The sequence below is a fragment of the Zasmidium cellare genome, assembly GCF_010093935.1.
Source record: "Zasmidium cellare ATCC 36951 unplaced genomic scaffold M409scaffold_39, whole genome shotgun sequence".
Lineage (NCBI taxonomy): Eukaryota > Fungi > Ascomycota > Dothideomycetes > Mycosphaerellales > Mycosphaerellaceae > Zasmidium > Zasmidium cellare.
In genome coordinates this window covers 43234-67709 of record NW_022986983.1, presented here as the reverse complement: position 1 = coordinate 67709, position 24476 = coordinate 43234, and the positions used below count along the sequence as shown (strand labels likewise).

Genomic DNA, 24476 nt, shown 5'->3' with positions numbered 1-24476 from the left:
CTGCCTCCAACTCCAACCTCACCGATCGCGGTCATTGCCAGGGCAGCGACGTCGACCGCCTCCACTCACTCTCAGCTTCACTCAAACCACCGAGGGGCCACAAAACATCGCCAACATGGCTGCCCTTCGCGCTACGCGCCTCATCACCACCCCACGGGCGCGTTTCCAGATCATCCCCAACATTGCCGCTCGCCCGCAACAAAGACAGCTCACATCGACCGCCGTACGGAGCGCCGGCGACCACGCACACGAAGACCATTATGATCCTCCAGGCGGCTGGCTATTTGGCGTGAAGCCAGGGGAGAAGTACGAGAACGAGGGATGGGAGAACGTGTGGTTCTATGGCTTCTTCGGCAGCTTGCTTTTCGGCGTGGTCGGCTACTGCTACAAGCCTGACACAAGGTACTACACACAGACGCTGGGACATAATTGCAGCAATGCTAACACTGGGATAGCATACAAACATGGGCACTCGAAGAGGCACGGAGACGACTCGAAGCCGAGGGCATTTTGGAGGACCCGGAGAAGAAGAGGTAGAGGGACTTGGTGTAATGACATTTCACCTTTGGGCGCGTTCGACCGGCTGGAGATGCTTAGACCTCGCGGCACACTGATTCACCATGTACATACCCAGCCGCGAATACGATTATAGAGCAGCCGGTCTGTGGAGGTATCATGACTGTGGAGGTATCATGACAATGCTTAACACCTTTTGTCTTTTCCTTTGGAGACAAGTCAGAACATGATCAGACACGCCTATGTTACCATGGAAGCTTTGTGACCACGTGTGACGGTTCTCTCGAACAGTTCGACCAGAGCGTAGAGCAGAGACTTCTCATGTACCATTGGAGGTACCGCTAATTGTCGCCGGCCTTTAAGATTCTGTCCGCTTTTAATTATGGGGCCAATTCACAAGCAAGACTGACACGAAGCAGATCTGTAGCAGCCAATGTTACCATTTACAATTCCTTCAATCCCTTGAGATCGGGACAGTTCGCGAGATCAAATGGTGCGGCAGCAGACCCGACACCAAGAGACGAGCAGCTCAGCCAAGATCAACTTCATGACAAGAAAGGTATATAATCTATTCGTCAATCAGAGTGTACTCACACGATCACCCCTCCGCCTTCTTCACCCCCTCATCATCCGTAACCAACGACGCCGCATTAAAATCCTCCGTCGTCGGCAACTCAACATGCACATTCGACGCGACCGCCATCTGCATCTCCACCTCCTTCGCCCTCACCTCCAACACATGCCCCCCAGCCTTCCGATCACCCTGCATGAAATGCAAATGCTCGCCCGCCACCCCAAACCCCTGCCAATTCTTCGGCGTTCGAAACCCAATGATCGTCCCCTCCACATTCTCGTACACCTCCACCGATTGCTTCTGACTGAGTTCGGAAAGAGGCTGTCCTTTGTACTCCTGCCCTCGCACGGTCCTGCACTTCAGGTACTCGAACTTCCCGTTGATCCTATACGTCATGAACAAATTCTTCGCGTGGTCATTGAACCCATCCAGCGCACGGTCGACGTCATTCTTGTCCTTGAACTCCACCTTCGTCGTCTGCTGCGGCACGAACTTGGTGCTCACGGCGAAGGGGATCTGGTCGTCGGGTGAGGCTTCGCGGACGTTTCCCTCGGCTTGGAGTTGATAGACTGTGCCGTCGAGGAAGAGGAGTTCGCCATTCATGCGAGAGAAAGTGCCGAGACCTTGGTTGCCTTTTTGAGCGAACTTCGACGCGGTAATGCCGGTTTCACAGACGCCGTCCATGAGGGCGTTGAGGAGGGAGTATTGGTAGATGTGGTTGTCTTCCATTTTGATGGTGAGTTGAGTTTGTTGATGACAGTGAGGTGGTGCCGTTACAACTTCAAGAAAATCATTCGATGGGCCGGATCGGAAGAGGAAGTTGTAAGTGGCTCGTCGACCTATCCGGCCGTAACCGAAATATATAGAATCGGGGGCAAGAACTTCGACGGGACTTCTCAATAGAACGTCATTGCACCCCATGATGCAGTGTTCGCGGGACAGTCTCCACGCTTCTCGTGCCATTGACAAAGCTGCTGACCAGCTAGAGCATGAGAACAAGATAGGGCATGACGGCTTGCATGATGGTCATCGGGAATCTATCTACTTGACATTACGGTCTATATGCGTGCAGGTGAAGTCTAATCGAAACGCCAATCCGTCCAGAACCTCTCAACCAACGCTGTCCTTGATCAGATTGGCGGCGAGATCTTTGGCATGCGAGTAGTCGATCCTCACATCGACCAAAGACAACCCCTTGTGTGCGAGTGTCTGATCCATGACCTCCTCAATTTGCGAAGAATCGTTGATTCTGAACCCCTTTCCACCAAAACTCTCCGCATACTTGACGAAATCCACGCCACCCAGGTTGATGCCACTGCTTCGACCGTACTTCATCTCTTCTTGGAACTCGACCATGTTGTACGCCTCGTCGTTCCAGATGAAGTGGGTGATGTTGCAGCCTTGCAAGACAGCTGTTGACAGCTCCTGAGATGAGAACATGAAGCCTCCATCGCCACTGAGTGACACAACCTTTTGCGAGCATGGTGGATCTTGCGATAAGGAGGCCGCGATTGCCCACGGCATACCAACGCCCAACGTCTGCTGTCCGTTAGAGCAAAGTAGTTTGCGTGGCTGGTATGCGTAGAAGTAGCGCATCATGTAAATGTACACCGTTCCGACGTCTACAGTGACTGTTGTATCCTTTGAAACTCTCTTCTGAAGGGCCGAGATGAACTGAAGTGGTTGAACCAGGCTTGCGTTGCCTCCCTTGGAGTTTTCATATTCTTTCTGCCACGCCTTCAGCTCTCGAGTCAGGCCCAGACAGAACTCGTCTTTCGCGGGATCCGTGACGTTGGTGACTGCATCGCCCAAAGCAAGAATGTTCTCTTTGACAGATCCAAGAAGTTCTGTCACAGGATGGTAGTAAGCTCCATAGTCGCAGGACGTGTAGTCGACATGTACGAGGTTGAGGCCGCCAGTTGGGTTCCAAGAACTCGCGTCGTACTCTGTGGGATCGTAGCCGAGTGTTATTATCAGATCCGACTTAGCGAGGAGTCGGTCTCCTGTCTGATTTCTGAACAGTCCAACTCGGCCAAAGAAGACTTGATCTGCCAGAGACTCAGGAACGGCTCCAGCAGCCTGGAAGGTCTCTACTACAGCAATCGGGTGTCTCTTGAGGAACTCTCGGACAGCTTCCACGACAATAGTGCTCGATGCCCTCTGCCCCAAGAACAGGACGGGGAGCTTCGCGTTGTCGATCAACTTCGCCACTCTTTCCACCTCAGTCTTCGGTGCTGGGCCGTAATTGGGAGCCTTGAACGCAGGACCAGGAAACGCCCTGATCTTGGACTTTCCACCCGCAACGTCCATTGGAATCGAAACAACAGAGGCGCCCTTTGGATTGCCGTTCGCGGTTCGGAAACTGGCCAGAATGACTTCGGCTGCTTGATCTTCGACATCGACATTGGTGGCAGATTTGGAAGTCGGCTTCAGGATATCCAATGCCTTCATCGATTGATGTGTGTGCTTCGTGTTCAAGAGGCGTGGCACCGATCCGACAATGGCGACGACTGGATCTCCCTCGGTCGTTGCAGTCACCAATCCGGTCGTCAAGTTGCCTGCTCCAGGTCCAGAAGTAGCCACGCATACACCTGGAATGCCAGTAATACGGCCCAGAGCCGCGGCCATGAACGCCGCATTCTGCTCATGTCTGCAAACCACCAACTTGATCTCTGGGTGGTCTGTTAACGTATCGAAGATGGCGTCCACCTTGGCTCCAGGAATCCCAAAGACAAGTTTGACGCCGGCATTGTAAATGCTTTCGACGATGATCTCTGCCACTTTCTGCTCGCTCTGTGCGGCCATGATGAAGCTCGTGTGACCAGAGATATGTGTCAGGATGGAGATTGGGGAGAATATGGGAGTTCAACTTGCCATATAGTCTGCGACGACCTACCGCAAGAAAGTCTCGTGCTTTCCGACGTCGTCCGCTGGTTGTGAGAGCCAGCCCACACCTCGCCTCATGCAGCTGCAGGTACCGCCATCGCATCGTTATGTCATAATCATCAGCTAATGTCATGACTGAACCCGAACTCGGCTGATCCTTGCGGAAGCTTGCCCTGCGACTCTCTCTCGACTTCACACCATGCACATGGTCCGAGAACGGGAGCGGTGCTGCTCTCGCGCGCGACGACAATGTCGCTGAAGCGCAAACATGATGAGCAGAGGGAAGACGACGGCAAGGAGGAGCACAACAACGTATTTCGGTCCTCGCCTATAGAAGACCGCGCCTCAACGTTCATCGGCTATTTCTCGCCAACCCTCAAACCCAAAGATCTCCAAAACCTCGCCGAGTTCCAGAGCGCTTCGCACAAGATCGTCGCATGGCGGCGCGAGAGCAACCAGCAGTCGATCAACAAAAGCAAACAGTATGTGACTGGATGCGACGACGACGGAGAGAAGTTCGCAGGCAAGAAGGTGGAGAAAGTGCTTGAATACTCGAACGTGGAGGGAGCCTGCCTCGTTGCTCGATGGTACGGAGGTGTACTCCTCGGACCCGTCAGGTTCACGCACATTGAAACTTGCGCGAAGAACGCGATTAGCGCATGGAAAGAGCATGAACAAGAGTCGCGGATGAAAAAGAGAAGGCTGGCAGAAGACGAAGCTATGCGGACGAGACTTTGCAAGACACTGGTCGAGAGAGATCAGAGCATAACGGTGTTGAGGGAGCTGGCTGCGAGTAAAGAGCTGATGGCGAAGAAGGCGAAAGATGGGTTGGAGAAAGAGACTCTACCGAGTTCAGATCCCCCAAAGCCCGGCGCCAATCCTACCATCGACTATACTGCCATGCCCTTGGACAGGCTGAAAGCTCTAGAGAAGGCGAGGGATGCGACTCTAGGCTTTCTTTTGAAGCGCATCGACAAGGCGGAGGCCGAGCTGAGTGTGGAGCAGAAGCCCGCAGAAGAGCCACCATAGTCTTCGAAACGAAGCCGATCTGGCAGCTGCCAACAAATTGGGACGAGACATGTTTGTCGGGAATGCTCTCAATGTTATGGTCTGTCGATATCTGCTAACGCTCTGCCTTCTCTATCCCATCAGCATCGAGATAAGGGTCTCCTGTTGTATGCGGCCCAGCGCTCTCACGCGAGATCTCCTTTTCCAGATCTTTCGCTCCCACTTCCTCCTCAACAGCCTCATCCTCAGAAGTGCTGTCATCAGCTTGAGAAGCTGGTCGTTCTGCCTGTTGCTCGGCCTTCTTCTCTTCTCCCGGCTTGGAGTCTCCCGTTGGTGCAAATCTGGATCTTTGGCGAATTCTAGCTCCGTAACGGTAGAAAAGAAATGGAATCGGGGCGAGAAGACAGGCAATGCCTCCGATCAGAGATCCCGCACCTCCAATGCCAAGGGCGGTAAACTGCATCTAATGTCAGGACTGGCTATGCGTGATGGTGTCTTGCACTTCTTACCATTTGCTCTGTGAAGAGGGGAGCCACAGCACCAAGCGCAGATCGGGTGACGGTGTTGCCTGCAATGGCACTAGCAGCGAACATCAAGTAGGTGTCTGCTCAGTGTGTTAGCGTGATGAGCATTAAAGAAGCTAGGTCCTCGTGTCATACCCGTGAGGTAGTTCAGGTAGCTGACGAAGATAAGTACGATGCCCGTGCAGAGAAGAGCTCCAGCAATTGTAGGTACGATCCAGTGAACGTAGTTGAAGTTGGCGCTCCATGCAAACCAGACTGCAACATGTGTCAGTAAAAGAGTGACATCGGAGAGAACTTATGCTGCCGAACGTACACATTGCAGCCGGGAACAAGATGCCGCCGATCATAGCCAGAGGCATACGATCCTCAGGAGTTCTCTCGATACCTGCCTCCATCTTCTTCCTACCCAGTGTGGATTCGTAGAAGACGATGCCTCCAGCGATGAAGGCACCGATCATCGTGCCGATTAGAGGAAGGGCGCCAACACCGGCGTTCCTAGAGATGATATGTCAGCCCAATTCGAAGTGAGGCTGAGGAGGATGTACGTACCAACCACGATGTTGCTGGAAGACCTGTAACACAGTATTGTAAGCAACGATATACAAATGCTAGCAAGGACCATTAAGCACTTACAATTGGGTAGATGGTGAAGAGCATGTACAGGAGAGCGTAGACAATGCTCATGTAGATAGCCACCAAGAAAGCGATGGGATCGAACAGGATGATCCACGGCCGGGTGAGAGCGACCTTGTACAGACCGACCAGTGTTCGACCTGACGCTTCCACGGGTGATTGTACGTTCTCGAAGCCTGGCATCTTTGCGTTTCGAATCCGCTTGGCCTTGTTCGATAGCTGTAACGTTCATCAGCATTGCCTTCTCCTCGACAGACGGGAACATAGTTCGGAGCTCACCACTTGAGCCGGCAGAGTCTCAGGAATTGTGAACATGAGGATCATAGTCCCAAAGCCCATCCATAGCAGAACGTAGAACGACCATCGCCAGTTCTCGGTGATCTGTAGGAATCCTGAGATGACTGGTCCCAGTCTGGAAGACGTACAGGAAGGTCAGTGTCTGGTCTGGCGATCTAGGTCTCGATATGGTGATACGTACGCAGGCCCTGCAAAAGTCATGATGCTGAACACAACCATTGCTTGACCACGTTCAATGGGGCCCCAGACTGCGCAGACGTTAGTCAAGCTGACCCACCTTGAACAGGCTTTGATAGGACATACTGTCAGCCAAAACGCCAGGAGCATTGCTCAACGCAGCGGAGGCAAATGTGCCCGTCAAGAAGCGTCCAGCCAGCAGTCCACCGAAGTTTGGCGTAAAGGCACATAGGAAGTTAAAGGCCCAATAGGCACCGAAGGTCAGATAGAATACCCATCGACGACCGTAGAATTCACTCAGTGGCGCCCATGCCAAAGGACCGAAGCAGTATCCCAGCAAAAAGAGCGTGGTGACAAGATTCGCCGCCTCCTTCGATACGTGAAGCTCTTCTGATATGCTTTCGAGACATCCAGTTGGTGCAGAGCTCGCCATTGTCGCATTCACCACCAAGGCCACGGACACAACCGTGATGTACCATCTTCGCGTCCTCGACCAGGATTTTGGGTTCTCGATGTCATCTGGTCCAAAGTCGACATGGCCGTCCTGGTTCAGATGGACTTGCTGCTGTGTGATTTTGCCTGATCTGTATGGTTTCGCCGTCGGACGAGAGAGCATGCGCTCGAGCTGGTCTCCGAACGCCATCGCTGAAAATGCAGCCAAAAAACTGACGTTTGTTGATGTCAAGAAGCACCAGACAGATGGAAAGGACAAAAACAAAAATCTACCACGCCTGGGGTACCTACGAGCCTAACCCACCATTGAGATTCGACTTGCCACCCACGACCCACGGAGTTAAAGCCATAAATTTTACTTCTGGCAGCAAGAATGTGACTTGTCCGCAACGTAATCATCCAGCAATGGCGTGCCTGCACCACCACGGCAGAACGGCATCTAGCAGTCCCAAGACCGAGGATGCGAAAAGCCTATATTGCTGCCACAATGTGCTGTGGCTGGCCCCTCGCGACTGACGATTCTTCGAGATGGGCAATACTCCTCCGTGGACAGTACGTTGTGGGGCACTCTGTTGCACCAAACGCGGCCGGCTTGTTAATCAACATGTCGGTCTTTGCGGAGCTTCAGGCCATTCGGATGCATCACGGAATGGGGTCGCGGATGTCGGCATCGTCTCGGAGGGCGTGGGCAGCGAGTCTCTTTGGGCACTTCATTCTCTCTTTCCCCTTGCGGTCGGCAAGCTCGCCGAATAGCAAATTTTCATACCGTATACCCCAAACGAGATGGTCTTCCTTGAATGGCAGATCCTGAGAACTCTGATAGGGTTTCCGCGGATAGGTCCAGAAGGCGAGTGCGAGTGCGAATGCGTACAGTTCAGCACAGTACGTCCTGATGACTTCTTCGGTCGGCACGTAGTCTTATAGATACACCGTGATCGAAGGGGTGAAGTCGAAATAAGCTGGCCACTACAGGCTTTTAAAGGCAAATGGTCGTGCTTACACGTATGTTGGTTTGCTGACGACGAGCCCCTGGGGGTGCTAGAATCGCTTGTGGTTAGGTTTACGACGAAAGTTTATTACGACTGAGCTGACAGATCCGTTGCATCTTTTTTCGAGTTCTTCTCTATTACTCCCTGGCCATATAAGCAGCTGCACCCGATAAGTCTTCGTTGCAGGTCTTCGACTCCATGTGCTGTCAACGGCCGGGTCGCACAATGGCAGAGGCATTAGTGAGACGCGTCCACGTCAGTCGAAACAATACGACATTCGCGGTCTGATATGTCTATCGATCTCGAGTCCATCTCTTGTCACAAACCAGAAGATCCGCTCTACAACTTCGCCAGTCTTGGCTCCCTCTCCAGCTCGCGGAAGCGTTTGAAATATTCTATCGACTCTGGATTCGAAACTGTATTGCTCGGCTTAACGTCCTTCCCGCTGATAGTCTGCTTGACTGTCGCTTCGACTTTCTTGCCGTTGATCGTAGTCGGTATTCCATTCTCGGGCACCTCGATGATGAATCGGGGCACATGACGGGGCGATAACCCTGTCCGGATGGCTTGTCTGATCGAATTCGACAGCTCAGACGTCAACTTGTGTCCAGGCATCATGACCAGGAACAGGAACATGTCTTCGTCTTTGTCCTGAGGTCGCCGGCGTCCAACGCAGAGTGTGTTCGAGATGGTCGACGTGAATGGCGGTGCTTCGACGATTGAATAGATCTACTTGATCGTGAGCATGATGGTGGGGAAGAACGCTCAATCCGACTTACCTCGCCAGAGCCGAAGCGTATTCCAGATGGATCTGCGAGAGAATCAGTAAGGCTCATTCGTATTATTGTATCACGAGACTCACTCAGCACGCCGTCACTGCGACCATGCATCACTAAGCCTCCGGTCCTCGGATTGTACTGAAGCCAATCGTGCTGTGCCCATACGTCGATGTTCTGGAAGCGCTCGAAGTACGACGATCTGTACTTTGATCCGTCCTCATCGCCCCAGAAGAAGCAAGGCATGCCTATGAGGGCGTCAGCAAACTTTGTCGTATTCATTTGAGGTCGCAGTCCATACTGGGAAATGGCTTCCTAACTATCATCTCGCCCGCCTCGCCAGACTGCATAATCGAGCCACCTGTCTCTGGGTCTGCAATGTCGACGTCCATTCCCAGCGCGAATATCTGCATCTTTGAAACATCAGTATGAGACAATGCCGCCGCAACTTGATGACCCTCAACTCACCTCTCCGGCGTTGATGGGTCCACACGGGTCTGCAGCTATTAACGATGTAGCAGTATCGGTTCCGCCAGCCGTGTTGCAGAGATGTACATGGGAGGGGAAGTTTCGGTAGAACCATCGATATTGCTCTGCCGATAGAGTTGCGCCTGTGGTGTATACTATTCGTAACGAAGAGAGGTCGAACTGTTCGCTGGGCTTCACCTTGGCCATTTCCAGCTCCAGCAGGTATCTTGGTGACGTGCCAAAATAGGTCACCCGGTATTTATTGATGATGCGCAATAGCTGCGTAGTATCTGGATACATCGGAGAGCCGTTGTAGACAATCGTGGTCGCGCCTGCTGCGAAATATCCTGCTTGTTGTCACTAAATGTACTTGTAAACAGTAAGCAAGACTGAAGACATACCACACATGACATAGAAAACAACCCAGGACGTTGAAGAGTATTGGAGGATCACATCCTTGGGAGTCGTTGAATTGTGGACGACCGCAATCTTCTTCAGCTGCAAGAGCAGCCCGTGCTGATGGACGATGCACTTAGGTGCGCCGGTCGTGCCACTGCTGTAGCAGATCATCAGGGGATAATTGAAGGGTACCGGCGTGAACGTCAATTTGTCTGAAGGATTAGCCTTTTCCAAAAAGTGGTCGATAGTCTCGTGCTTTATGTCCTTGTTTTTAACCGGTACAACATATGTCTGCGGCTTGGGGTCCAAACGTTGAACAATCTGGTCGACCTTGGACGATGTTGAGAGCTTCTTGCCTTTGTAGACTGTATGTGAGTCTGCGAAGAGGATCTTCGGCGTCGTCTGCGCGAGGCGTGACACGCAGCCCTCAAGACCAAGATCTGGGCTGATAGATGTGAAAATGGCACCAATGCTCGCAGAAGCGTGGTACAATACCATTGCCCAGACTGAGGTCGCTACAAGAGCTGCGACCCTGTCCCCCTTTGAAATGCCGCAAGACCTCAAAGCACTAGCTGTCAATCGAACCCTTTCTCTGAACTGGCGCCAGGTAACGACTTCATGATCGTTTGAAGCGAGGTCGCTGTCCTCCTGCAGTCCAATCAGGGCAACGGCATCATCGTCCGGATTCGCAAACAAGGCGTTCTCGGCATAGTTGAGCTCTAGGCCTTCGAACCACTTGGGATTGCGACTCATAGGGATGCTTGGATCGTAGGCTTTGGTCACATGTCGAGGGAGATCTGGTCTGAAGTCCAGCCACGAGTAAAGGTCTTTCCAAAAGTCTTGAGGTTGCTGCACGCTCCAAGAGTGAAGATCACGGGTCGTCTTCAGATTTTGAGAGTAGGTCTTGTTGACATGTCTTCGGTACTCATCCATTGGGGTATGTCCAGCGTTGATTGGCCTCCATAATCGCTCTGGTTCGTCCTTGAAAGTGCTCATAATCCTGTCCTTTGTTATGCTGAGCCGTAGATGCTAGCGATTATGAAAAAAAAGACCCCCAAACAAGAGCTTAGCAGAATACTCCCACAAGATTATAGCCAGTGATATGAAGATCGTATAGTGAATCTTTTCGACAGCAGTGAGGTCTTTCACAGAGCGGTCCGGCAATTGCGGGGGAGGTCGGACCGAGGGTCAGTGAAGAGCACCTCACCTCTGGCAGAAATGGCCGTATTCGAATATCAGTTGCACTGTGGCTTGTCATGACCATCGACACACCCCATGAAGCGCATGCCTGAAGACGCAAAGCGTATTTTCAAGTTCAATCGTAACCCGGAAGCGTCGAGACTTTTGAGGTAGTCGCTTCCGGTGCCAGGTGTGACTTCTGCAACCTGTGCTCTTCGCCGTGAACATCGCCGCCACACGACTGTTAAGATGTTGTGTCTCTGAAGGCAAAGTTGTGCATCATGACGCGTGAAAGTGTTGTAAAAAGCACGTCCGCCAAAGAAAACACGTGCGACGTGAATGAGTAACGCACGGACTGTATTCTTCCCAAAATGGTTAGATCAAGCTAACTCCTGACACTCAAAAGTACAAGCTGTTCTCATCGACGAGCATCATCAACATCACGTTGCATCTTTCCTGTGCTGAACTTCGAGCTGCGACTACAGGGCCATCTCGAGTAATCACTCTCGAAGATGAGCACACAGAATGGCGACGTTCGCCACCGCCAACCGAACGGCAAAGTGTCAAATCTGGCTAACGGAGCCACAATTGCCGGGAAGAACGACATCGCTCACACCACAGACGAAGACGCCAAGAATGCAGCCAACACAATGAATCTGCTCATATGTGTAGGGGGCATATATGCATCATTGTAAGTTTTCATCGAGCAGCGTTGGGAACTCCACGGCTGACCACAAATAGTCTCACATGGGGTGTACTTCAAGAACGAATCACCACAACCAACTATGGCACCGAATCGCAACGCGAAGTGTTCAAATATCCAGTGGTCATGAACACTGTTCAATCGGCCTTCGCAGCTCTGCTTGGCTACCTCTATGTGTTGGCTACCAGGAAGACGTCCTCGGATCTACCCATATTCCCTTCACGGAAGATTGTCTGGCCATTGAGTCTAGTCGCCATCACCTCCTCGTTGTCTTCACCATTTGGGTATGCGAGCTTGCAATATGTCGATTACATTACCTTCATTCTGGCCAAGTCTTGCAAGCTCGTCCCGGTCATGCTTTTGCACGTTACCCTTTACCGCAAGCGGTACCCATTCTACAAGTATGCTGTGGTTGCACTGGTGACAGCTGGCGTGGCGATCTTCACCCTTCAGTCCTCGAGCGGATCGAAGAAGAAAGGAGCCAGCAGCAACAGTGTATACGGTCTGGTGCTACTCGGCATCAACTTGATGTTCGATGGCCTTACGAATTCGACACAAGACAACATTTACGGCAGCTTCCGGCCATACACGGGACAGCAGATGATGTGCGCTTTGAATGTCATGTCGACGTTTCTCACCACGGCTTACCTACTTGTTTCGCCATATCTGGTGCAGAGTGGAGTTGGAGCCATGTTCGGCATTGATGCAAAGGGAGCAGGCGAGCTTCAGGACGCTCTGGCCTTTATCCAGCGTCATCCATCAGTCGGTTTGGACATTGTCGGATTTGCCGCTTGTGGTGCTTTGGGGCAGGTCTTTATCTGTGAGTCCGCCGATGACTTTATCCAACTCATGCTAACCAATATCAGTCATGACTCTTTCCATCTTCGGCAGCCTCTTGCTAGTCACCGTGACAGTCACGCGGAAGATGCTGACCATGATCCTTTCGGTGGTATGGTTCGGCCACACACTCAGTGGCATGCAGTGGCTCGGAGTCGGTCTTGTGTTTGGAGGCATCGGAATGGAGGCAGAGCTATCGAAACGAGAGAAACAGCGAAAGCTGAAGGAGAAAAAGTCTGGTTGAGAAGCGTATGCCGCGTCTGTATTGATAGAACATAGACCAAATTGAGCTCCTACATCTGATGCATAGTTCTTGTCTCATCAACCATCCACATCTGGGCTTGTGAATTGTGAATCAACTTATCTCGACTTTCACATGCATCCCATGTTGAAGCCCAAATTAGTGGTTCGGTAGATCATGCGCTGGCGTCGCGGCATCGACGGCCCGCCGCGGTTGCCATGCACAAGCCCAGACTATTTCCATACCGCCTGCTTCTTCTTCTCGCTCGTTTGCAAAGACAACTTCAACTTTTCGCCAGGACCTTCGAGCATTAGACAACCCGCCAATATGGACGGACTTTCCACGTTCTCCGCCAGGCTCGAGGGTATCAAAAAAGCCGACGATGAACGTGCTGCGTTTCTCGAGGAGGTCATAAAGGCATACGACGAGCTTAAACTCAAATTCGACGAGAGAACCGACGACTACAACAATGAGGTCGCATCGCGTCGACTGTGGCAAAGCAAGGCCTCGCAGAGCGAACAGGCTTTGGCTCAGCACAAGCAAGCTTCAGTGCGTTCCGTAGGATGTATTCATGTTCACTGCTAATCACATGTAGGCTTCTAAGAACTTCGTAGTTGCCTTGATCGACGGCGATGGAGCGATATTCCAGGACTGGTGTAAGTCACGGACATTTGAAAATATACCCGTGATCACTGACGGCGTTGGCAGTATATTCTTTAGGCAGAGGCGAGGGTGGCGCGGAGGCCGCACACCAACTTCATACAGCACTACAGAACCATCTTAAAGAGATCTATCCAGATCAAAATGTCGCGGACTGGGAAATGTGGGTCCGAGTCCAAGACCTTAAGCAACATTCACTGACCTGCAGACAGTGTCGCTCAGGTCGTGCTTAACCTCTCAGGACTGGCTAAGAAACTCCACGATTCTGGAATCATATCAAACCCCAACGAACTCCACGCCTTTGGGCGAGCCTTCGGACTTGCTCAGCCTCTATTCAGCTTCGTCGATGTCGGCAATGGCAAGGAGCGAGCTGATCACAAAATCCGCGAGACTCTGAGGCTTTACCTTCCAATTGCTCAATGCAAGCATGTGTTCTTCGGTCCATGCTCGGATAATGGGTGAGCATTCTTGCTTCCCTTGTCGATGCCGAAGCAGAGAAACTGACATAGTCGAAGGTACCTACCGGTGCTAGAGTCGTATCGCAGAGACCTATCCATGGCGTCTCGTATCACCTTGATCGAGACACGACCAGCGGAGGCGGGCTTCGTCACACTCGGTCTGAGGCGTATCAAGCTCGATCTGGTCTTCCGCACCGACAATCTACCATCAAAGACTGTGCCAGTCTTCTCTCCAACACCAGCCAGCACTCCAGCTCGGACACCGTCAGCATCACAAGCCAGTGGTGCTCCATTGACCCAACACGTGTCCAAGCCAGCAAGTCCAGCACCATCCTCCGACTCAACCAGCTCTGCCGCCGCGGCCTCTGGTTCCTGGGCATCCGTTGGAAAGAATGGGGCGAAGAGCAAGACGATCAACATCGCCTCAGATCCAAAACCAAAACGACGCTTCATCCTCGTCAACGCCCACGACGAACGTGTCGATCCCGAGTTGCCCAAATTCGACCCTGGCGCCGAAGGCCGTTACACAGAGCGCGTGAAAGCCAAAGGCAAGTGCTGCAACAACTTGTACCTCACAGGCAAGTGTCCAGCAGGCAAGTACTGTGACTACGTCCACACTGAGAAGCTTACACCAGGAGAAATCCTCGTCCTCAAGCACAAGGCGAGATCTCGTTCCTGTCAGCAGAAGTCATGGTGTGAGGATGTCGACTGTACTTTCGGCCATCACTGCAAGTTTGGCAGGAGTTGCCACCTGGACTACTGCTACTTTTCTGATACTCACGGAATGGACACGCAGCCTGCTAAGCGCAAGTTTGAGGATGGAGGGGAGGAGTGGCTGCCTCAATATCTTAAGGGAGCGGCTTGAGAGGAGGATGCTGTTTCACAGCGCTGCGAAATTTAAGATCTAAGTATAAATGAAATGGTCAAACGGCGTTCTCGAATTCAGCTGCTCTACCAGAATAGGCACGTCATGTTGTTAAACATCGTCCGCGATCTGGGTCGCGGTAATATGGCGACTCGATGGTAGTCTCGATCATTGCTCTTTCAGACAGGTCGATCTTATCGCATCGCTCTGTCAATTCGACTGCATTCGGCAAGGTCTCCCGCGGTCGATGATGGTGAAAAGCGACTTGTTTTCTAAAAGTAGTTTTGTCGGTTTCACATTTAGCAGACCCCTGAATCACATGACTCCGCGTCAGCTGCCCTTGGACCCTGGCGTGTCTTTGACCAAGAGCGCGTCGCACGCGTCTGCCGTTCTGCTCCAGAACCATTGAGATTCACTTGGAGCGGCTCACTTCTGTGTGACGCAGCATGATTGTCTCGTGGTGTCGCTTAGCTTGGCATTCTACAACACATGCACTTTCCATGAGCATCGCCAAAACACATTGCTGTTCCCTGCTGTAGCTGCCTTGCGTTTCCAGCACGAAAGGCAGTCGCGTCGCAAGGATGGCGTCTGAGGAAGGTACCTTCCAAACGGTGAAGGCGCTTCTGCCTCAGGCGGACGCTGGCTATGAAGCAATTCTTCGTGAGAAGAGCTCGCGGCTTTATGTCGCAATTCGAAAGCACACTCTTGACTTCATCCCACTCGAGCCCGCAGTGGATGATTCATGTGGCTCAAAGCACACGGCGTGAGTAATCACCATCAAAGCCGACCACCTCTGTTGCGACTCATGCTGACCGCGGCCATCGCAGAGACTCGCTTTGACCCGCATCATATCTGCTTACAAGGCTCAAGCCACCCTGGACGACGACGACCCTCTGGAGCTCAAGGTCGACGGCGAGTCTTTCTCTCCGGACACCTTCGTTTCGCAACTACCGGTCCGCGAACAGTTCCTCATCATGAGCGCACATATCGAGCCAGCGCCTGCGTCCCAGCAGAGCTTCAACAGCAGCAACCAGAGCCAGAGAGCGCCTCTCCAACCAGTCAGCCGCCAGCTCACTGTTCCACTTGCGAATTCCCAAGATGAGAACCCCAAGGCCGTCACACCAAGCTTCCCGGCTTCTCCTGCGATCGCAACGCCGCCACCTGCTGCTATGAATGCACAGTCTAAGATCGAGCCCGAAGAGACTCGCACACCAGTAGCACCCACCCCTACACCTCAAACCGCACATCAACATCGACCATTCAAGCAAGAATCGACGGACAGTGGCACGGACAGTGCACTCATGCCTGTCGATAAAAGTGTACCCGTACCTACTGGTGAAGCCCTGAAAGCAGAAGAGCAAGACCAAGAGACCCAGTACGAACCCCGTGACCAGGGCAACCCGTTCGCCGCGTCGCAGGATGCCGATGATTCTGAGCGTAGGCGAGGCCAAGAGCTGCAACAACTCGCCGCTGAGACCAATCCTGAGAGACTAGAGGCTGGCGTCACCGCCGGCTTGGGGGTGCTTTCCATCATCGAGAAGAACCTCCAACTGGTGGGCAATCATCCAGACGCAATCAATTGGATGGAGCAAATCGAGAAAGTCCGCAAGGATGCTAGCAAGTCGCGCACCGTTGTCGGTGTGGTGGGCAATACTGGAGCAGGTAAGAGCAGTGTCATCAATGCAATGCTCGAAGAAGAACGCTTGGTGCCCACGAATTGCATGCGAGCGTGCACAGCAGTCGTCACGGAGCTTTCCTACAACGAATCGACGAACCCGAATATGAAGTACCGGGCCGTGATTGAATTCATCCAGCCCGAAGATTGGGAGAAGGAGCTTCATGTGCTTTTCAAGGAGATTTTCGACGAGACAGGACAAATTTCCATAGACATTGCAAACGCTGATTCTGACGCCGGCATCGCATACGCCAAAGTGCGCGCTGTGTATCACAAGCACACTCGCGATATGCTGGCCAACACCACCGTTGCGTCGCTCATGAATCAGAAGCACGTCAAGAACGTGCTAGGCAAAGTCCGAACCATCAGAGATCCCGAGCCCAAGGCCTTTTACAAGCATCTTCAGCAATACGTCGATTCCAAGGAGAAGGGTACCGAGAAGCGAGACAAGAATGGTAACATCAATCACAATGCCAAGCGCGACTTTGAACTCTGGCCATTGATCAAAGCCGTCAAAATCTACACAAAGGCAGACGCCCTGTCGACTGGTGCCTGTATTGTAGATCTTCCAGGTGTCCACGATTCCAACGCAGCTCGTGCCGCCGTCGCCACCTCCTACTTGAAGGAATGCACCGGACTTTGGATCGTTGCTCCCATCAATCGAGCGGTGGACGACAAGGCAGCTAAGACCCTGCTTGGTGACACTTTCAAGCGGCAACTGAAGTATGACGGCTCGTACTAGGCCGTTACATTCATTTGTTCAAAGACAGACGACATCTCTCGAATGGAGGCCTCAGACAGTCTCAACCTTGGCAACGAGTATCAGGAGCTTGACGACAAGCTGGTGGAGGTCGAGCGTCGTCGCAAGGAATTGAACGCAGAGCTCAAGGAAAAGAAGGGCAAGAAGTCAGACTACGAAGAGACCATCGATCAAGTCGAAGAAGACATCGAAAAGTGGGACGAGCTGGCTGACCAGGTGGATCAAGGAAAGGCTGTCTATCAGCCAACACAGAAGAAGCGCAAGAGGCAGGGCTCAAGTTCTGGATCGAACAAGCGGCGGCGGGCACGAGTAGAGGATTCGGACGACGAAAGCAATGAGCGGTCCTCTCCACCAGGAACGACGGATGAGGCACCAGAAGAGGCCAGTGATCCTCTCACCGAGCAGATCGTCAACGCCAAGCTCGAAGAACTCAAGCAAATGAAGAAGGACGCTCGCCGCGAGAAGAACGCGCTGACTGACCGCATCGATGAACTGAAAGAGCTCTTGGAGGCCAACGCGGATGAGACAGACGAAATCGACGCTCGGCAGAACGCACTCTGCATTGCCGGCCGCAACGACTACTCCCGTCACGCGATTCAACAAGACTTCGCCGCTGGCATTCGCGAGCTCGATCAAGAGAATGCCTGTGACGAAGACCCGGATTCTTTCGATCCATCAGAAGACATCCGCAACTATGCTCTCGTGGCGAACTCTCTCCCGGTGTTCTGCGTGAGCAGTCGGGGATATCAGAAGTTATCAGGACGTCTCACGAAAGACAACGATGTTCCTGGGTTCCGCGACGTGGCGGAAACGCAAATCCCCCCACTCCAAGCACACTGCAAGAAATTGACAGAGAAGGGTCGCCAGGCAGCCTGCCGACGATTCTTGAACAACACACAATCCCTGCTCACATCCATGGGACTCTGGGCCTCTGACGACGGATCTGGTATCAAGCTTACGGCCGCTCAGAGAGACGCCGAGAAATCATTCCTCTTGCGCGAACTCAAGAAGCTCGAAGCTGCTTTGGAGAATACTGTCAACAACACTCTCGACGATGCCGTCGCTAGTCTCGGCGAGCAGCTGTTCGAGAAGTTTGAAGGCGCTATCAAGACTGCAGTGAACGACGCTGTGCCCACTTCTTCTCGGTGGGGCGCTCGCAAGGATGAAGGAGGGCTTTATTGGTCGACTTACAAGGCCACTGTTCGCCGATCGGGAGTCTACACTTCTGCCTCAGCTGGACACCGCGACTTCAATGGAGAGCTGACGGAGCCGCTTTACAAGCATCTTGCGACGGCCTGGGAGAAGACTTTCCAACGCCGCTTACCGAATATCTTACAGACATGCACGAGGTCTGCAACTGATGTGGTGAGGAAGTTCCATGCCGCCGTAGAACAGCGGGTGCGTGAGAAAGGCCATGGAATCAGCCGGATTGGCATGATCGGCGGGCAGCTCCAGACGCACAGCGCGAAGTTTGCCGATCTGGTTGCTGGTGCAATCGAAACGCTCAACAACGGCCAGAGAGACATCAACAGAGAGTTCACACCTGTTATCGCGAACGCCATGGAGCCCTCGTACACCTTTTGCGCCGAAGAGCGTGGTGCTGGTCAATACATGAGGATGAAGGCTCACATGCAGGACCATGTCTCAACGCAACGCTCGAACATGTTCCACAATGCAGCAGAGTCTGTTCGCAAGAGCTTGCTGAAGCTCTGCAACCAAGTCAAGAAAGCAATGCTTGACAGATCGGACGAGGTGTATGTTTCCATGAGCAGAGACTACCTGACGCTCGTAGGCGTACAGAGAAGCGAGAATCGAATGTCGCGCGAGGAGCGAGCTGCCCGTCGTGAGGTCGATGATGCTATTGGCGCTGCCGATGCTCACTTCGGCAGGGTCTTGAACGCGGCCCTCGAAGACCTGAAGGTTGAGGAGCAGGAGAATGACGGAGCGGACACCATGGAAGAGATTGCTGAGAATGAGATGGAATTTGAGGACGATGTCGACGATTCCGAGGACGAGGACGAGGCCGGCAAGGATGAGGCGGACGATAGCAACACCGCGGCTGATGACACCGCTGATGTTGAGATGGGAGAAGATGATGCTGTCTCGAGTTCGCGCGGAATCGACGACTGAGTCAACACTGTGTGTGTTCTTTGGATGTGTGTTGCTTCGCTCTGCTTTTCACGGTCATAAGCTGTGCCCTCCGAGTGGCAAAGCATTTGCTTGTTCTCTTCAGTGTGTTGCAGTGGCCGTCGTTGCCAAAGGCTGTATCAAGTAGCACTTCATAATGTACGATGAGTCCGAAGTAGTGGCGATCAGAGGGTACACCGTCACAAGAAGTGTCTAAGACAGATGCGGCACTTGTCAATCCACGAAGTGAGGTGAGGTCAATCTTCTATTTTTAGGATGCCGCCTCCACCTTGGCACTCTCGAAAGGCCGAATCTTCCACGCCAGACAGGGCTGCCCTCTCACAGACGTCACATCATTCTCGATCCTCCATCCATAGAGCCTCCCGACACGCCGACCAAGGGAATTTTGCATTCATCGGGCCTCCAACCTATGCTGATGCGATCCTGCTTCGGTTCGCCTAAGGCCATTCTAAGCCAGAAGGGACCGGGAGAGGCACCGTCGTCCTCGGCGTAGGGCTCTGGAGCGGGTATAGTTCGTCAAACTCGCTACCTTTGCCAAATACGATGCTCAGCCACCGCAGACTACTTTTTTTATCCCATTGTGCCTGAGCCAACACCTGCAAATTTTCATCCTCCCGCCAGCTATCGCACCCTGTGACAGGCCTGACCGCCGCCTAGTATCGCAGCGTACACTCGTAGAGCACACCCCGCTGCCCGTCGGCATTGGTGGCGCCACGGATCGTCGACCTGAACAAGAAGGATCTTCCAGGTCGACATAAGGATTACTTCGCTCGGTTCGCACATTAAATCAATGCTTTGATATGGCTGACCAGAATAGCAGGTTCCCGATCGACCCTTCCATTGACATGGTCTCGTGAGGCGGTAAGTAGGCCTTCCACTTTCCGCAAGCCACTATGTAGTATCTTCGGCTCCATCCTCGCATTTGGTGTAATCTCTCACAATGAGCCTCTGCACGAGGAGTGCACTAGTACTACACCAGTCTTGTGTGAGATGACAACTGCTCTGACATCTGCCTTTCCTTAACGAGCCTTGTCATCCGCAGCCTCTCCCGTTTATACCTTGTCTTGCCCAAAACACTTCTGATCCTAGCTTAGATGCGGGCTCTAAATTCCAGCGCAAACCCCTTCCTCTACTCAAAATCGATCTCTACGCCTCGCTGCTGACGCGGACTGTGGTCGCAGCCTGCTGTATGGATCGGAATCTAGAGCGCTCGCAGCAAGGACGCCTTCGATATCAACAAAGTAGCCCGACACTTCACCAAGCTTCGGTCCGCGCTCCAGGACCACATTTCCCGCACCCAGGACCGCCGCAGCAATGGGAGGATGTTCCGTTGCCGTATCGGCCACGAGAATGGAGAGACCCGTCACAACCAACGCAACGCGAATCAGTCCCTGAACCACTCTTTGCTTGGCGCCTTCGTCCACGGACAGATGAACCCTCTCGCCAGACTGATCCACCGAGACAACACCATCGCCCTCGAGCGCTGCGCAACCTCTTCAGTAGAAACGAATACGAAGAGCAAGGCCATGGTGTCGACCCATCCCTACTCTATCCCCAGATGAGTCCCTACGACGACCAGGCTAGCTCTCTCAGTGCTCCTGACCAGCTGGAACATTTCCCACGATCCGTAAGCCAACCAAATACGCCGAGTCTTTGGCCCCCACCAGAGCGCGATGAAGTGGACGAGCTGCCTCTTGCGATGATCCCCAGATCGCCGACATATCCGCCTGCGACATCAAGCCGACTGCGTGGGCACGCCAATATCACAGACACCACTTTCACAGACCAGGAGGAGTTCTCACTATTTGTTCAAGCCACGGCTGGTATCATGCCGCCGGACATGGGCCCATCAATGCCTCGCCCTGCCCGGCGGGCCACGACTGATGATGTGGGTCATCTACAGTCTCCCGAGTCGGAGCGACTGGTCTCGCCTTTGCAAGAGACACCCACGACAATGCAGGCTCTGCAACAGCTAGCACAGCTCCCACATACCAACCTGAGCCCAGTGCAGCGAGATGTACGACTTCCACAGGCCCCGACTCGCTCTCTCACAGCGGACCAAGCTGCCATGGCGGGAGTTGACTTATGGATCGAGCCGCCAACACCTTCGTACGACGAAGACGATGTCAGTCCCATCGACGATGAATTGCCTGATTATGCATCAAGCCAGCAACAAGCGCAAGCCGCGCAGAGGGTAGAGGCGGCCAGAAGAGCACAGGAGCTTCAGCGCCGATGGCGACAGAGTCAGGGGAATTATTGAGCTTCAACATACAAGAGCGATGAGTGTAGTGCACCAGGCCTCACAGTGCCACGAGCGCAGTTCGCTCGACGGAAAATGTACATATCTTTCACTTACTTAGCAAGAAGTGGCCGGCTTTGATGAAACCAGCTGGCTTGACGAATGTAACGACTTTGCGATGCTTCTGAGGAGCCTCTCATACTGTCAGAGTTCTCGAGATGACAGCGATTGGACTGTGTCCTTCAGAAACGTATCCTCACCATCAAACGACGACGTCAACCGAAGAGAAGGCATTGGCGTGGGGGCCGAATCTCGAAGACGTTCGGCCCACCAGATCGATCTGATCTCGGAGCGGGCCGGTTTCAGATCGATGACCGATCCATTCATTCCCTGCCACCAGACGTCAACGGTTTGGGGGCGGTATGCTAATGGGTTGCTGCAAGGGACAGCAACATCATCACAGTCAATTCCCCTTAACGTTGCTCAAAAAATTTCGACTCTTGCTCAATAACAACTCAATATGGCCAAAGGAGCTGCTCGGGTGATCTATTGGCAAGTTCGTCACCCATTCAAGATGGATACAGTATTGACTTGGACATAGGTTCCGGACAGACCTTCGACTACACGATTCTCCAGCCTTACAAGCGGCCCTTGATCTCAAGCTCGAAGTCCTCTTCCCCATCTGGTGTTGGGATAGCCACTATGTCTACCGGGCGAGAGTTGGCGTGAATCGATTCCAGTTCTTGATCGACTGTCAAAATGATTTGTCTGAAAGCATCACGAAGCTCAACAACAAGAGCAAGTTGTTCGTTATGCGGGAGCCTGCGGTGAGAACAATTCATTCGAAATCAATGGCTACACTGGATCTGACTGTTCACGTAGGTAACGTTACTACCCAAGCTCTTCAAAACCTGGAAAATCACCCACCTCGTCTTCGAAAAGGACACAGACGCCTATGCCCGGGATCGAGACAACCAAGTCATGGAAATGGCGAAGCAAGCCGGCGTCGAAGTCATCGTCAAGTCAGGCAGAACTCTCTGGGACAGCGATGAGCTCGTCAAAGCGAATGGAGGAAAACCCACAATGAGCAGCACGCAACTCCAAGCCGCGGGTGCGAAGGCAGGAGAGATTGCGAGACCCATCGATGCCCCAAAGAGAATTCCCGATCCTGGCGATATGGACCTCAACATCGAGCAGACGAAACCCAAGCCCGAGCCGGATTTCAACGCCAAGTATCGCGACAGCGAAGAGGCCTCCTACAGTTCCGGCATCGCGGGTCCGAAGGGCGATTACTCACCCCCGACGATCGAAGAACTCGGCATGCCAGCCGCAACGACACCGCATAAAGGGGGCGAGACGGTCGTGCTCAAGATGCTCGAGGAGATTCTGGCGGATGAGGAGTACACGGGGACGTTTGAGAAGCCCAAGACGTCGCCGGCTGCGTTTGAGCCGCAGAGTACGTGTTTAACGTCGCCGTATTTGCATTTTGGGGCGTTGAGTTGTCGTTATGTATGTTCCCTTTCTTATCTTTTCGTTACCCTCCTCCTTGGTTCGCTCAAAGTGGAACGGATCGAACTGCCGTGTCTCTCTGCCTTTTCGTGAGAGACAGCGCTGCTGATTGCCCTCCAAGCTGCTTAGAGGGCTTGCGAGGAATGGAGATAGGTGTTGGCTGACTAGTGTCTAGTTCTATCACAAAGTCCAGGATATCGTCGACAAGCGCAAGAAGGAGAAGCAGAGTGTTTCCAAAATGCCTGAAAGTTTGAACGGACAATTGGCATTTAGGGACATGTATTTTTCTGCGCAGGCGGCGCTGGGATGGAGTTTCGCTCAGACATGTGAGTTGACCAACGTCCCATCGAAGCCAAGATGCACATGGCTAACACGTCCACCCAGACAACAACTCCCACTGCCGCTTCATCCCCTGGCACCTCCCCAGCAAAATCAACACCTCCAACAACCTGATCACAGGCAGCTACGAGGTCGACGATCCGGAAAAAGACGCCTGGCTCCACCGCTGGACGCACGGTACCACCGGCTTCCCCTGGATCGACGCCATCATGCGGCAACTCCGGCAGGAAGGCTGGATCCACCACTTAGCACGCCACTCAGTCGCCTGCTTCCTCACGCGAGGGGGCGCGTACATCTCATGGGAGCGCGGCGCGGAGGTCTTCGAGGAGTTGCTCATTGATCATGAGACGGCGTGCAACGTGGGCAATTGGCAGTGGCTGAGCTGCACGGCGTTTTATGCGCAGTTTTATCGGTGTTATAGCCCCGTGGCGTTTGGGAAGAAGTGGGATCCGGAGGGGAGGTTTGTGAGGAGGTATGTGCCGGAGTTGAAGGTAAGTGCAAATCTTCCCCGGAGAGATGGTGTGGACTGGTTGATGGGGAGGGTGCTGATTGGCGGTGTGACAGGATCTGCCGGCGAGATATATCTATGAACCGCATAAAGCGCCTATTGCGGATCAGAAAGCCGCTGGGGTGCAAATCACTGGGGATGGTAGCTCCTCCGCGACCTCGTCTTCTTCTTCCGGATTGAAAACCTACCCGAAACCCATGTTTGACTTCAACACGCAACGCGAGATTTGTATCCAGGGCATGAAGAACGCGTATCGTGTCGGCATGCACGGCAATGATCCGAGGGTGTTGGACGGGTCGTGGAAGAAGGCTTTCGACGATGATGCTGAGGGGCCTACGGAGGGGGTGAAAGGGGGCCCTGGGGGGCTGGAGACGTGGGACGATGTAGAGGAGGGTGGGGAGGAGGATGATGGTCCTGTTGATGAGTTGAAGACGCCGAAGGGGAAGGGGAAGGGTAGTGGTAAGGGGCAGGCGAGTTCGAAGGGTGGGAAGAAGGGTCACAAAAGGGAGCATAGTCAGAGTACGCTCGATGGGGCTTTTGAGAAGAAGAGAGCGAAGGGATGATTCATCTCTCAGGGTACATTCTGTGGTTGGATATCTTCAAAAGCAGAATCACAAACGAAAACGCTGCAATTGGCTATCTTCTCAACGCTCTG

General features: G+C 53.1%; 10 protein-coding genes across 10 annotated transcripts; 6 read left to right on the top strand and 4 right to left on the bottom strand.

The window, feature by feature from the left end:
* Positions 1 to 115: 115 nt before the first annotated feature.
* M409DRAFT_27776 (uncharacterized protein) lies at positions 116 to 537 on the top strand (the record flags this gene model as incomplete). The annotated part of the gene is made up of 2 exons (XM_033808721.1): positions 116 to 402; positions 456 to 537. 2 exons carry the CDS (start codon positions 116 to 118, stop codon positions 535 to 537), a joined length of 369 nt encoding a protein of 122 aa, XP_033662607.1.
* Positions 538 to 1114: 577 nt separating this feature from the next.
* M409DRAFT_27775 (uncharacterized protein) lies at positions 1115 to 1819 on the bottom strand (the record flags this gene model as incomplete). The annotated part of the gene is made up of 1 exon (XM_033808720.1): positions 1115 to 1819. The coding sequence occupies one exon, from the start codon at positions 1817 to 1819 to the stop codon at positions 1115 to 1117; it is 705 nt and encodes a 234-aa protein (XP_033662606.1).
* A 381-nt stretch (positions 1820 to 2200) lies between these two features.
* M409DRAFT_69530 (uncharacterized protein) lies at positions 2201 to 3895 on the bottom strand (the record flags this gene model as incomplete). The annotated part of the gene is made up of 1 exon (XM_033818338.1): positions 2201 to 3895. The coding sequence occupies one exon, from the start codon at positions 3893 to 3895 to the stop codon at positions 2201 to 2203; it is 1695 nt and encodes a 564-aa protein (XP_033662605.1).
* Positions 3896 to 4225: 330 nt separating this feature from the next.
* On the top strand, positions 4226 to 5005 carry M409DRAFT_69529 (uncharacterized protein; the record flags this gene model as incomplete). The annotated part of the gene is made up of 1 exon (XM_033818337.1): positions 4226 to 5005. The coding sequence occupies one exon, from the start codon at positions 4226 to 4228 to the stop codon at positions 5003 to 5005; it is 780 nt and encodes a 259-aa protein (XP_033662604.1).
* A 94-nt stretch (positions 5006 to 5099) lies between these two features.
* On the bottom strand, positions 5100 to 7258 carry M409DRAFT_69528 (uncharacterized protein; the record flags this gene model as incomplete). Its single annotated transcript, XM_033818336.1, has 9 exons — positions 5100 to 5441; positions 5494 to 5588; positions 5644 to 5763; positions 5822 to 6003; positions 6058 to 6080; positions 6142 to 6360; positions 6421 to 6553; positions 6620 to 6686; positions 6742 to 7258. 9 exons carry the CDS (start codon positions 7256 to 7258, stop codon positions 5100 to 5102), a joined length of 1698 nt encoding a protein of 565 aa, XP_033662603.1.
* A 1138-nt stretch (positions 7259 to 8396) lies between these two features.
* M409DRAFT_27771 (uncharacterized protein) lies at positions 8397 to 10696 on the bottom strand (the record flags this gene model as incomplete). Its single annotated transcript, XM_033808719.1, has 6 exons — positions 8397 to 8786; positions 8837 to 8868; positions 8920 to 9081; positions 9135 to 9246; positions 9302 to 9648; positions 9703 to 10696. 6 exons carry the CDS (start codon positions 10694 to 10696, stop codon positions 8397 to 8399), a joined length of 2037 nt encoding a protein of 678 aa, XP_033662602.1.
* A 695-nt stretch (positions 10697 to 11391) lies between these two features.
* Positions 11392 to 12663, top strand: M409DRAFT_69526 (uncharacterized protein; the record flags this gene model as incomplete). Its single annotated transcript, XM_033818335.1, has 3 exons — positions 11392 to 11570; positions 11621 to 12402; positions 12449 to 12663. 3 exons carry the CDS (start codon positions 11392 to 11394, stop codon positions 12661 to 12663), a joined length of 1176 nt encoding a protein of 391 aa, XP_033662601.1.
* Positions 12664 to 12987: 324 nt separating this feature from the next.
* M409DRAFT_69525 (uncharacterized protein) lies at positions 12988 to 14643 on the top strand (the record flags this gene model as incomplete). Its single annotated transcript, XM_033818334.1, has 5 exons — positions 12988 to 13209; positions 13256 to 13316; positions 13369 to 13483; positions 13533 to 13778; positions 13836 to 14643. The coding sequence occupies 5 exons, from the start codon at positions 12988 to 12990 to the stop codon at positions 14641 to 14643; spliced, it is 1452 nt and encodes a 483-aa protein (XP_033662600.1).
* Positions 14644 to 15617: 974 nt separating this feature from the next.
* On the top strand, positions 15618 to 19208 carry M409DRAFT_69524 (uncharacterized protein; the record flags this gene model as incomplete). The annotated part of the gene is made up of 3 exons (XM_033818333.1): positions 15618 to 15823; positions 15962 to 16985; positions 17061 to 19208. The coding sequence occupies 3 exons, from the start codon at positions 15618 to 15620 to the stop codon at positions 19206 to 19208; spliced, it is 3378 nt and encodes a 1125-aa protein (XP_033662599.1).
* A 2777-nt stretch (positions 19209 to 21985) lies between these two features.
* M409DRAFT_69523 (uncharacterized protein) lies at positions 21986 to 24384 on the top strand (the record flags this gene model as incomplete). Its single annotated transcript, XM_033818332.1, has 6 exons — positions 21986 to 22017; positions 22067 to 22292; positions 22348 to 22974; positions 23150 to 23300; positions 23359 to 23804; positions 23878 to 24384. 6 exons carry the CDS (start codon positions 21986 to 21988, stop codon positions 24382 to 24384), a joined length of 1989 nt encoding a protein of 662 aa, XP_033662598.1.
* Positions 24385 to 24476: the final 92 nt, after the last annotated feature.